Genomic DNA, 13,428 nt, shown 5'->3' with positions numbered 1-13,428 from the left:
TTGAAAAGATAAGATTGCATTTTGAAAATCTTAAAACAGCACAAGATTAATGAGGTAAACATATGATGGTGGGATTGCAGATATGTGGTCCTTTATTATGTGAGTACAGTTAATTACACTGTGTGCATCTACTGCAAAATATAGACAACTGAAGGGCTGGGGGGTGTGGCTTAGGGGCTTGCCTAGCTAGCACCCTGAAGCATTAGGTTTGATCTTGAGCACTGTTATGTTTTGAAAAGACAGAGAGGAGAGCATTTAATTTGGGGCTCCCTTACAGCTGTAGAGGTTTAGTACCTTGTCGTGGGGGTGCAGGGGCTGGGCCTGGTTTGGGCTTTTGAAACCTCCAATTTGACCCCAATGATGCGTCCTCCGATCTTAGTAGGGTTACCATTGCTCGGATGACCCATCATGAGCCAACAGTAAGTTGGGAAGGAAAGGTTTTCACTCACTGTTTCACCAGTTCACCATGGAAAGCAGTGAGGGCAGGAACTTGGAGGCAGGAGCTGATGCAGAGCCATGGAGGATGCTGCTGCTTACTGCCTTGCTCTGCTCTGCATGGCTTGCTTGGCCTGCTTTCTTCTAGAACCCAGAACTACCAGTCCAGGGGTGACATGGCTCCCTGTAGGCTGGGCTTTCCCCATCAATCACTAAGAAAATGCCCTACACTTAGATCATGTGGAGGCATTTTCTCAAATGAGGCTCCCTCCTCTGATAACTCTTTTTTTTTTTTTTTACATTTTAGATGCCATCCCCTTTTCCCATCCCCCCACCCAGAAAACCCCATCCCATCCCCCCCTCCTCCTTTTTGCTTTTATACCATTTTAATTACATGCAAGTATTAAGGTCAGTTCTAGGTTGAGGAACTAGCAATACAATAGATGCAAATAGTCAAAAAACAAGCAAGGCAATATTGACACAAGAGTAGCTAGTATGCCTACTAATCCTTCCCAAACAGTTCCTTCCATAACTGAGGACCAAGCATTCAAATACATGAACCTGTGGGGACCATTCTCAGTCATCTCCACAGTGGTATAGTCCATTACCCTAGCATTCAGGAAGGAGAGGCGGGAATCAGAAAGTCAAGGTCCATCTTTGACTAACTTTGAGATGAGCTGGGCTACATAAGACTTGTCTTAGAGAAGACAAAGAGAAAGAAAGCACTTACAGTGTGTGTGTGCCTTCCTAATCTCCGTCTATACCAGCTTCTTTTCACCTCAGTGTTTTCTCTACAGACCAGGAAAAGGACATAGCAAGTGCATGCAGGAAGGTTGAGCTCAGTTTGGGCTGGTGTGGTACTTCTTGGGCGGTCTTTCCTGGATCAGTCCGTATGTAACATATACACGCACACACATATACCCCTTCTACTTCTAGGTACCTGGTGACCCATCTTATGGGGGCAGACCTGAACAACATCGTGAAGTGCCAGAAGCTTACTGATGACCACGTTCAGTTTCTTATCTACCAGATCCTCCGAGGGTTGAAGGTATCGGCAATAGCTTTGTCATTTGGGGAAATAAATTATCACTCTTTCCTGTGTAGTAAGAACTTAGAAAAGAGTTACAGAATCAACCAACCCTGCTGCTCTTGTATTTCCCAGGCCACAGTTTACTAGAAAGCAAATGTTATGTTGTCCTTGCCTTTGATCCTTTAGTCTAAATAGCCAAGAGATGGGGACTTTTAGCCACACTGAAAAGTTAGTACCATCTTGATACAACCTGGTATCAAGTCAGTGTGATACTGAGACCTTGAAACATTCCTCAGTGCTGTGAGCTGCTTTTATATTCCTTCTCAGGACTTGACGGGCAGAAAAACAAGAACCACCATGTGCAGCATAAGGAGTGCCAGCCACCAGGGCTGTCTAATGGGGGAGGGGCCTCTTCAAAACCACCTTTGATGTTTGGCATATTGGAACCCTTACTGAGATCATCCTCAAGAAAGAAAATAGGTTGACAACTCCAGTAGGTGGAGTGAGGATTACAGTTTGTGTAATGACCCACTGTGAGCATGCACAGTGCTTGCTAGCTGAGGGAGAACATTGCAGGTGTCCTAGAGGATGTGACCCCACAAAGCTGAAGATGGCTTTCATTCAACCGACTCTCTTCTCTTTTGCAGTATATACATTCGGCTGACATAATTCACAGGGTATGTATTGTACCTTAGGTATATAATTATTTTGGTAGTGTGGGTGGGGCTAGAAGAGTGGTGTCTAGTTCAGAACTCCGTCTTAACTTGTAACTGAAATAGTGAATTACTGCAACCTTCCTCTCAGTATAGACAGGCAAAGGAACACTTGCCATTTGCCTGCTCAAGGCTTTGAAGTCTGCTTCTCTCTGGGGCCTCTTCCACATGTGTGCAGGAGCGGACTCTGCATCGTTGGTATCTCTCTGCTTGCTTTCCAGGACCTAAAGCCCAGCAACCTAGCTGTGAACGAAGACTGCGAGCTCAAGGTAAGAAGGAAGAGATGGACTGTTTGCTTCCCTTGAGTGTTCCTCAGAATCATAACCGACCACACTTAGAGAAAATGATTTATGAGCCATGACTTGCTCTCTGAGTAGTAGTTTGTCCTTAGGAAGATCAGACTGTAAAACTTGAAGTAGGCTGAGCAAGCTGTCAGTAACTTTGGAAGTAGATGTCGGTATCTTCTTTTCATTTTTAAAAGATAATTAAATTAGAAATGTAGCACATTAATTGTAATAAGGGGATGTTATAGTCTAAATGTCAATTAAGCCTTCCTGGAACACTGATTATTAAATAGGTTTCTAAAAGGAAAAATTGCAGATCTCAGAATGATCTAAATAAGACCTAAGTAAATAAGCTATCTTTAAAAAGTAAGTAGCACTACACTTTTTTTTTTTTTTAATGAATTTTTTTAAATTTATGCAGGGGCTAGAGGGATGGTTTGGTTCCCAGCAGCTGCATAGAGACTCACGCTTATCTGCATCTAGAAGGTCTGATGCCCACTTTTCGTCTCTGTGGACACTGCACAGACTTGGTGCACAGATATACATGCAGGCAAAACATCCATATACATAAAACTGAAAAGAAAAAAGTGTACCTCTTTGTAGGGATTTAATGCCCATGTAACCACAGTTATGACATAGTAACCTACAGAGCATCAAAAAGTTTGAGTGTTCCCTCCTAGTGACCCGTGACCCTCACTCTTCATCCAATGCAGGCAACCACTGACCCAACTCTGACTCTGGATTAATCTTGTGTTTCATATAAATGGACCGTACAGAACCAGGCCCATCCCTGGATTGTGTGTTCCTCTGTGCTGTGAGCTTCAGTGTTCTCACTTAGTTGCTCAGCAGTTTCATTTCACAAGCATACCAAAGTTTGTAGCCTGTCGTCCCATGAGTGGGGGCTTGCCACTGTTGTGGTTCGGGAATATAGACCTGTTGTGAACGGCTGTGTGCTGACCGGTGTGGGTGGGTTTTTTTGTCCTTGAGTAAATTCCTGTGGGGGATGGTGTGCTTTGCTCACAGCTTTATTTTTAAATTTCTTGGAGTGCTTTACCATGCACTCTTAAGTGAAGACTGGGGTGCCCACTTTCTGCTTTCCTTGTTGTGAGGTGGCAGGACTTGCTGCTCCCATGCCTGACTTCTGCTCTTGCCCTTAGATTCTGGATTTTGGGCTGGCTCGGCACACTGATGATGAAATGACAGGCTACGTGGCTACCAGGTGGTACAGAGCCCCTGAGATCATGCTGAACTGGATGCACTACAACCAGACAGGTGCTGCCCCGGACACTGCCCCGGCCCGGCCCAGATGGGGAAGGGCACTCCGTAACCTGGCTTTCAGACGGCTTAGCAGTTGGGGCCTTTCTTCTTAAGTATTCCTTGTCATTCTTTCTGTGACACTACTTTCAAGGGAATGGACTCTTAATCCTAACACTTACGTTTCCTGGGAGAATCCACAGTTATATCAGTAACAAAGTTTTGCCCTTTGTGAGTTGCTTCCTTCTTTTATCTTAATTATATTCTGAGTTGCACTACCTCTGGGGCCCTTTCTTGGGTGACAGTTTTAATAAGTTCATTTCTATAAAAAAATGATTGTCAAACCTTGGGTATCTTAAATGCTAACTTGAATCTCTCCCAGTTAACTAGTGTCATTTGTGTCCATGAGTATGAATAGAAACCATGTCTGTGCTTGTATCCTCATTACTATTTCAGTGGATATTTGGTCCGTGGGCTGCATCATGGCTGAGCTGTTGACCGGAAGAACGTTGTTTCCTGGTACAGACCGTATCCTTTAACACATTTGGCCCCGTTTCTCATCTGTGTGCTGCCCTAGATGTGCGCTTCCCTTATTTGTCTGTGGGGAAGACTCGTTTCTTTGCAGTTCAGGCGTTGCTTTTGAGGTCTGTCCTCTTGTTGAATTGCTCACCTTGCCAAGAAAAGGCTTTGAGGTTGAGAGAACAAGCTTAAAACTCCTGTCGTCTTGGCAGCAAGTCTCTTTTATTAGTGAGTTTAGTCTGTTTCTGCACATCCTTGGCGTGTACACAGCACCTGGACCTCAGAGATGTCTGGTTCTCACATTTGCTTATGTACTAAACAGACTGTGGGCCCCTGTGCTGGCGTACCTGCTGAGTCCTGTCCTACTTGCTGCTTAACAACCAACAAACGAAGGAAGAGGAGAGAGTCCTGTTGTGTGCTTTTGTTCTCCACAAAGCGTTGTCCCCACTTAGAGCCAGCCCCGTTTTACTCCCATATTTAGTACCATCTGGGTTTTGGGCACCAAGCACCCTTTCCTATCTGCTGGGATATCAATTGTTCCATGGCTTAGGAATAATATCGTCAAATATGTTTGTGGGAAGTCCCATCAGCTCTGCTTAGGGAAGATGTTTAGGTGAGAGTGTTAAAACAGATGCTTAAAATCAGTCTTCAGGACAGTTCTGCCAAACGCTAGTGCCCTCCCTGCAAATTGTGTTGGTTGGGCTCTTACCACAGCAGCACACGCTTCACCCTCTGACTGCAGGGTGAGCGCTTGCCTAACACACCTCGAGTCTAAGCTCACGTGCTGACAGCTTGGGCTGCCCTTCTCCAGTGCCTGATGCCACTGTGTCTGTCCTTACAGTTTTCTGCTGGACAGGTCTTTTATGGAATGGAATCCATGCTCCTTGTGTAATGCTGTCTGTTCCTCTGTGTGTTGCTTGGTGCAGCTCACTCTTGTTACTTCCCACTCCAGGGTGTCAACACCCGACCGTCTCTATTCCCTTGAGATTTTGGCTTGCTTACAGTCCAAGCTCAGAGGATTAGGCAGAGTCTGTGACACACCTTGTGTTGTCCTCTGGGACCATCCTGAAGCTGCTCTCTCTTCTCTTTCCTTTCCTCTGGTGTCTCTCCAGCTGTCCTTTAGCTGGTCCCAGACACACATGCCTTCATAGGCAGACAGACAGACCGACAGACTGACTGACCGACCCATCCTTAGGGGAACCTCTCAGTTTGTTGCTTTTGTAGTCCATGTATTCACAGTTAGATGCCAAGGCCCTGGAATTTAGATTTTAGATTTTTTTTCTTTAGAACTATGTGGCTTTGATCAAGTTTTCCAACATCCACATTTCTCTATTTCCTTAACTGTATACAGCTCGGTGATTGTGAGAACTTACTGAGACCAGAGCCATCAGGAATTGCTAACTTCACCAGTATCTGTGAAGCAAATCACTGTATCAGTAGCTAGTCATGTTCACAGACAAATACCTGAGAGAAAGATGTATTTTTGCTCATGGGTTCAGAGGTCCGTGAGACAGAGCAGCATGGTAGCAGGAGCATGTGGCAGAGGAGGCTGCTTACTTCATGGTGACCAGGAAACAGGAGAGAGAGAAAGACAGAGACAGAGACAGACAGGGAGAGGAGGCTGGGGAGAGGAAAGCATCCGAGAACAATGTACCTTCTAGGACACAGTCCTAATGACCTGGTTCCTCTCCCAGACCCTCACCTCCTAGTGTTCCCAGCGTGAAAAATAGTAGCAGCAGCTGGGGTCAGACCTGCAGCAGGAGATACTGGAGGTCCATACTGTTGATACAGAGGTTGTTCCCAGCCTCTGAAGTATAAAACACATTCAGTCCATGTCCAAGAATCCAGATCCTCTTGAGTCTCTGAGATTCAAGGCAAACTCTCTGCTGTAGTCCCTGTTAAAATCAACAAACAGATTATATACTTTTGTTTTTAGTGACATAAATGTTCTCATCCAAAAGTAAGGAAGGACCAGACCAAAGCAAGATGAGATGGAGCATTAAAATTGCACAGTTTAACGTCCATCATCAGAGGCTCGGGTGGCATCATCTAAGTTCCAAAGGACTTAGGCGGCCCACCTCCTATGACCTTGCTGGATGTATCCGTATGCCTTCTCTCTTGGTTCACTGCCTGTAGCTCTGTCCACAGTCCACATTCTGGGTACTCACACGTCTGTGACCTCTCACAGCTTCATGGATCACACTGTCAGGATCAGTGAGTCCAGCCCTGGTCCTGCCTAGGCTTCCATTGGAAATATGGATGCCTCTGCCACCTTATAATTCTTGGGTTCTCAAAAAAGCCAGCATCATTGCTGCCAGGTTAGTTAGTAGCTGGGTCTTTTTGGCCCATGGCTGCAATGACCTCAGAGTAGCTGAGTGCTATGACCAGGTCCTAGGAAGACCTTCCTAACCAGCCCTCTGTGGGCAAGGGGCTCTTAGGTACCTCTTCTCTAGGGTGTTTTGGGCAAGTTTATACTTTGTATCTGGGCCTACAGTAGTTAAGGTCTCTCCTGATTTCCAGCATATATGATGTTTTCCTGTCTTTTCTGTACAGGTCTTTCTGTTTGTTATTGGTGGTAGACGTGTTTTGTTTTGTTTGAGACAGTCTTTCTTTGTAGGCTACGCTCACCTGGAACTACTGTGTATTTCAGGACAGCCTCAACCTCACAGTGCTCTTGTGTTGGTCTCCTGAGCCACTGTGCCTGTTTTTATGCTGTGCTGGACCTAGAACCCAGGGCCTTATGCATGCTAGAGAGGCTCATTACCAGCTGAGCCCCTGGCTAGGCAATTCTGACAGGGGTGTTTTGAGTAAAACTAGGAGTTAACCCATGTGTTTAGTTTTAACTGGGTGAACCTGAAAGTATTAGTTTAGTGGCCCTCTCCTTTTTTCTTTCTTTCTTTTCTTTTTTTTTTTTTAAATATTTATTTAATGTGTATGAGCACACTGTAGCTGTCTTCAGACACACCAGAAGAGAGCATCAGATCCCATTACAGATGGTTGTGAGCCACCATGTGGTTGCTGGGAATTGAACTCAGGACCTCTGGAAAAGCAGTCGGTGCTCTTAACCACTGAGACATCTCTCCAGCCCTCTATTTTTCTTAAGGTCCTGAAGTTCTCTTCACTGCCCTATTCTATGGTTTCTAGAACTCTCTTCAGAGCCTCCAGAGAACATGCTGACCTCACACCGGCCAGCCTAGAAGGCCTGCGGCTGTCGCCTGTGTGGTTTGTAAATGGGCACCGGTGCGAAAGTTTGCAGGCTGCTCTTTCCTGGAGTTCGATTGTCTCCGTGGGTTTCTGTCTACCTCACTTTTAGTCAGTGTGCCTTTGAACTAGTGGTCTTAGCTTCTTTCTGTCTGAGAACTGCCTAATAGGACTTTTCGAGGCATCGTAGATCTGTTAGGTATGTGCTGTCCTATGTATGGCTCATAGTTGAATATCAAGTGTGGTTAATGTAACTTGACTGATTTGACTTAAATTAATCACTACAATTTTAAAGTTTATAACCTATGTTGGACTGTCATTGCCACTGACGACTATGCTGTGACTTCCATCCAGCTTAATAAGAGTGGTTCTGTAAAGAGTAAAGCCCTTCTCTAGAAGCCTGGTGGGCTGGCTATACGGATCACGTGAATTCAACTGATCGAGCTAGCAAAAGAGAACTTAATATCAGACTGTCTCTCCAGGTGGAGCCCTCACTTGCTCTGATTTTGAAATGTGTGGGTTAGTTAGGTATCCAGTCACTGATGCCAGTACTTCAGCTTCAGGATCGTAAGCTGTGTGGCTTTCTTCTTGCCTTTATCCAGTATAGACAATACAGTTTCCTACCAGAGATCACAGACTTGACTTTCTATTTTTCTATGTAAATTTCCTTCATTGTGGTGGAGGTGGCACTCCTAAGATGTGACCTATGGTCTGGAGAGACAGCTCAGCAGTTACAGAGCAGAGCTGTTCTTCCAGACTGGTGTTCACATTCTAGCACCTGCATGGTAGTTCACAGTCATCTATAACTCCAATCTCAGGGACCCAATGTCTCCTTCTGGTCTCTGTGGGCACCAGGCACGTGCATGATGCAGATGCGCATGCAGGCAAAATGCTCAGACACATAAAAATAAATTATTATTTTTAAAGATGTGAGCAGAGGGTGGCAGGACTGCTGGGTTACACTTACATACTTCTGTTGCTGTGCTGATCTGTGTGCTGTCCTTGGTGTATTAGAACAGTCTCAATGTGCCGGGCGGTGGTGGTGCACACCTTTAATCCCAGCACTTGGGAGGCAGAGGCAGGTGGATTTCTGAGTTCGTGGCCAGCCTGGTCTACAGAGTGAGTTCCAGGACAGCCAGGACTACAGAGAAACCCTGTCTTGAAAAACCAAAACAAAACAAAAAAGAACAGTCTCAATGCAACAGTTAGTCCTTTTTCAGACATGCAATGGAACATTGCATATATACAACACAGTGGTCTAGTGAACCTTGTGTCTGCTCTCCCCAGAGGACGAAGTAAAACATGGGTGGTTGAGCAAATACACTAGACAGCACACAGTATTGTTGCTACCATTGCTCTCCATTGTCAGTGTGCTATATTTTCTTGTTTTCAGTTCGGTTTTTTTTTTTTTTTTTTTTTTTTTTTTTTTCTTAAACTCAGAGAGGGCTTATGTATGCTGCCAAGCCTTCAGCTCCGTAGGCCAGCTTAAGGCCAGGCCTGCTATCACACACCCTTTAAGCCCAGCATTTGGAAGGCAGAGGCAGGCAGATCTGAGTTTGAAGCCAGGAGACTGAGTTAGAAAACAGGAGACTTTGCATGTTCATAAATCTTGAGAACTATTCTGTGTGTGCCAGTGAAAATGACTTCGTTTACAGTCCAGAAAAGGGAGCAAGCTGGCTTTCAGTGAGGCTTGTCCTAGGCTGTCACTAGAATGACTTCCCCCACCCCAAAGACTTAATTCAGCCAGGCATGAGGGTACACACCTGTGGACCCAGCACTTGGAAGGTGAGGCAGGGTTCTTTAACTACTGTGGTAGTCCACTGAGTTACACTGATTATCACCCTATCCTTCCCCTCACTTGTTAATTCTGCCTTTGGCATCTTTGGCCTCAGATAACTTATGAGTTCAATTTGGTAATGTCATCCTACTTGAAATGCATTTTAAACCGATGATAAACTTACTTTCTGTGTGGGGAAAGAAGGGCTATCCCAGTTATGAAGGATAGCCCACTGTGGAGATGCCAGGCTGTGCAGTGTCACATAGCTGGGTGGCAGCTTTGCCTTAGCTACTAAGGAGGGTTTTCTTTCATTGTGTGTTTCTTATCTTCTGACTCGCAGACTGCTCTGCGGAAGCTCCCTCCACAGCCCTCCACACTGGGCTCCATGCTCGTCAGTCCTAGTCACTGTTTGGTTTTCTGTTTTGGTTTGTTTGAGGGGTTTTGTTTGTTTGTTTGTTTGTTTTTGTTTTTGTATAAACTGCATAGAATGTTTTTCTGGGCTTTGAGGATGGAGCGGAACAGTGAGTCAAGTGTGTGTTTGGGTCAGTCGGTGTTTGCCAGGCTGGCTGCACTAGGCAAGGCTGGAGAGATGCTGCTGCTGCCTGCCGCCCAAACCAGAGTAGTCAGACTGAACCAACAGGAGTGATAGGGGTGACTCTAATGAATGTCTTCCTCTGCTGGAAAAGCAAGGTGGAGTAAGGGGTAAGAGCCATAAGTAAGTGACTTCAGAGAAAAAAGTCAAGCATAAAGTAAAACTCCAGGTCACTACATTGCTATACACATGTCTATAAGCCCAAGACCTGGGAGGAGACAGGAGTTTCAGGAGTTCCAGGTCACCTCAGCTACACAGTGAGTTTGAGGCCATCTCAAAAAAGCATGTGTAGAAAGGCTTCTTGTTAGAACAACTCTTGGAAGGGACAGTGGGAAAAGAAAAGGCCTAATACAGGAAGAGTAGAGGCTGCCCTCACTGCTGCAGAAAGAGCTTAGCAGTGCCTGGCATAGTTGTCTTTACTTGAAGCTTTGAGCCTATTCAAGAGTGGTAGTTTGAGGCAGGCAGAAAAAAGTTGAGTGACAGATCTCAGAAGGGCAAGCATATGAGGCTGAGGAGCTAGTTGTGATTTAATCTGAGATAGCTCACACCTGCAGACAAGGGAGAATGGTATGGATGCGTCCTGCCTGCTGACGGACTCGGGAGCTCTATTATCAGAAAGGATGTGTGTTCTTCAGGCAGCTTGGAGGTGAAGCCAAGTCAGGAAACAACCCAGACTCCACCTTCCCCAAAGGGAATAAGAAACTTGCCTCTTTAAAAAGTCACTAAACCCAGCTGGTTAATGAGCTACTTTTGAGTCCAAGAGGTAAAATCACCTCTTGGAAGGTTTTGGAAGAGTCTAATTTTTTCTATTGTTGACATACATCCTCTTGAAGTGGCTAATAAAATCAGATATTTCTGGGCAATAGAAATGTGAATGGAGCTAGATTTATATAAACTGAGTAGCTTCTTTGCTGTCTGCAGGGAAGCTGTCACCATTAGCATGTCGCAGTGTCACAGCCTGAGTCAGTGCCCCTCTCAGTCCACCCACGCTCCACACCGGGAGCTTCTCACACTGAGCATTTTCAGTAGCAGGTTTGTTTTTTTTGTAAACCATTCTAACTTCAGGACTATCCTGTGTGAGTGGACTTGCTTCTGGGTCATCTCAGTTTTCTGTAGGATGCAGTTTTTGGGCACTAGTTCATCTTTTCTTAACGGGCCAGATTAGTGACTGTTGCAGGCTGTGAAAGCAGCTGCAGCCGGGGTGTAAATAAACAAACGCACGGCCTGGTTGCGTTCCAGGAAAACTCCAAATATAAAATAGGCAGCAGGCTGTACCTTGCTGTCACCTTTCTAGAATTTTCTTCTGTTTAAGCAACAACAACAACAACAAAAAAAATTAGAGGCAAGATGTCATCTGATTGCATAAGCAGTTCCTGTGACTGGGCAACTGCCGCTCACAGACGCAGCTCTCATTACTGAGTTACGCTTACTTTGTCTCTGTATGTTCAAGCTAGATCAAGAATGTCTTCATCTTCTCTGCCTGCTCTTTAAATGGCGTGTGTGCCTTTTATGTAACAGATTATCTGAGGTGAGCAGTGGGGTTCAGCATGATGGTATACATCTGCCTTCCCTGCACTTGGGAAGGTGAAGCACAAGGACCTGAGTTCAAAGCCAGCCTGGGCTGCGTAGCCTGCAGAATAAACAGCAAAGCTGCTCCCCACCCAAGGAAGTAATTGGGGGGTTGTGAAAGGGGGAAGGCGAGCAGGATACAAAGGACGGCATTACCAACAGTGCCCAGAGAGCACGGGATGTTCTCATGTGCGGTGGGGGGGACTGCGGGTGGAGGTGGGGGTCCAGGTTGAGGCGGACACATGAAGGAAGGAGATGATCCTGCGAAATCTGTTAAACTTGGATGACTTTACAGCATTAGGGTTGAATCCATGTGCCCTCCATAGCGGGTAGCGCCCTCTGCTGGCTGTCTGTCCCTCACATGCTCTGCTTCCTACAGGGAAGAGGGGAAGGTCTCCAGAGGGCACACTCAAGTGAACAGCAGGCTCTGGGATGAGAGCTGGCTCCCAGCTGTCAGAATACAAGCTCATTAGGTCACGCCTTCGGGGAATAGTCACAAATAAACTGCATAGCGTGTGCTCTGCCTCTGCTTGCCAGCATTCTCTGCTTAGCTGGCTCCTAGTGCCTCGGTGGAAGGGGAGGTAGAGGTGGAGGCTGGGCCCTGCACTGAGTGGCATGGCCTCTGGTGTCGAAGACCCATCCACAGTAGCTTTACTTCCTGCTGCATGATGGTGACAGGTGTGTGTGTGTGGCGGTATTTTGAACCTTTCTACAGGAGGAGCAAGTGCTGAAAGTGGCCACCCTGCAGAAGCCTTCTACCCAGATTATTCCACCATGTTGGCCTTGTTTGGGGGCTTCATTTCCATTATTGGGATGTTTTGTTTGTTTGTTGTGTTTGATTTTGCTCATTATTGTTTTGTTTTGTTCTTCACTTTTATTTTGTCCCGACATTTTCCTTTATAGTCCACCATTAGATATTGATCAATTGAAGCTCATTTTAAGACTCGTTGGAACCCCAGGGGCTGAGCTTCTGAAGAAAATCTCCTCCGAGTCTGTGAGTTGATGCTTTGATTGTAATTACTACCCTACGGGGCCTCTGCCACTTGCCTTCCGTCTCTGCACTCTGACTTCGGAATGTTTGTATGCCTGTGCTGTGTGTGAGCACACGTGAGCCTGCATGTGCCTGCTGAAGTGTGTGTGTGAGCACATGTGAGCCTGCATGTGCCTGCTTGCATGCATGAGTGCGTTTTATTCTAAACTAACTTTATCTGGGTGTGGACTTAAGATCATGGGAACCCCTTTGGGGCAATTGTATGCTAATAAAACTGAGAGTTGAGATTCCAGTTCATTCCGAGAGACTAATGGGAAATGTGTGTGTCCTCCTGAGCCCTGACTTCTCTCTAAAGGTGCCCACATGCCCTTCTTACTTTACAGTGAGCATCTCATTTCTGACGCTTACCATATGCTAGTCTGACCTTACTTCTGAAGGGTGAGATGTGCCTTGTCTCAGAATGACCTGCTCTTTACTTCCCTAGAGGGGCCCCTCTCCCCCTCATGACAATCTGCAGATGGCTCTGAGCTCCTCCAGGAACCTTGGTCAGTACAATGAATAGCATGAGAGGCCACTTGGAGCTTGTGCTTTCTCCATGGAGGCCATAAGAGGGTGACTCTGGTTTGCTTTTTGTTTTTTTTTTTTTGGTTTTTTGTTTTGTTTTTTTAATTTGTTGGTCACTTTCTGGAGCCAGAAACTTTGAAGAAGCTAGGAAAGCCCCTCCTTCCTCTCATTCCCCCTTAGGGAAATAAATGGAGGGCCAAGCCCCAGCTGTGCACGCCTAGGTTCCCCTCCCACCACTTCCCAATAGAAGGGCCTTCTGCCCAGCTAGGAAGGCAGTTGGGTAGCTGCGGGCAAACAGCAACACATGAGTCACCTCCCCTGACAAAATCAGGACCCCACATCTGCTGTGTAGCCGTACAGAAAGGACCCTGGAGCTAAGAACAGCTTTTGAATTTCTGTTCTGAGGACTGTGAAAGGGTTGCTGGGCCTATTTTATTTTGTTTCATTTACTCCTTTAAGATAAGGAAGCAAAAACAAAAAAGCTGTGACTTGCCTGAGT

The 13,428-nt window shown here is 46.0% G+C and overlaps 1 protein-coding gene across 3 annotated transcripts in view; it reads left to right on the top strand.

Moving 5' to 3' along the window:
- Mapk14 (mitogen-activated protein kinase 14) overlaps positions 1-13,428 on the top strand; it is a 56,650-nt gene that overhangs the window by 32,627 nt on the left and 10,595 nt on the right. For 2 of the 3 annotated variants that reach the window (XM_076917205.1, XM_034523983.2), the window contains 6 exons: positions 1,372-1,483; positions 2,113-2,142; positions 2,400-2,447; positions 3,620-3,734; positions 4,173-4,244; positions 12,289-12,368. In XM_076917205.1, the coding sequence (XP_076773320.1) occupies positions 1,372-1,483; positions 2,113-2,142; positions 2,400-2,447; positions 3,620-3,734; positions 4,173-4,244; positions 12,289-12,368 (457 nt within the window). The remainder of the gene's footprint in view (positions 1-1,371; positions 1,484-2,112; positions 2,143-2,399; positions 2,448-3,619; positions 3,735-4,172; positions 4,245-12,288; positions 12,369-13,428) is intronic. The other variant, XM_034523984.2, reaches the window with a different exon arrangement.

This window comes from Arvicanthis niloticus, chromosome 20, assembly GCF_011762505.2.
Source record: "Arvicanthis niloticus isolate mArvNil1 chromosome 20, mArvNil1.pat.X, whole genome shotgun sequence".
Lineage (NCBI taxonomy): Eukaryota > Metazoa > Chordata > Mammalia > Rodentia > Muridae > Arvicanthis > Arvicanthis niloticus.
This window is presented reverse-complemented; position numbering and strand designations above follow the sequence as displayed.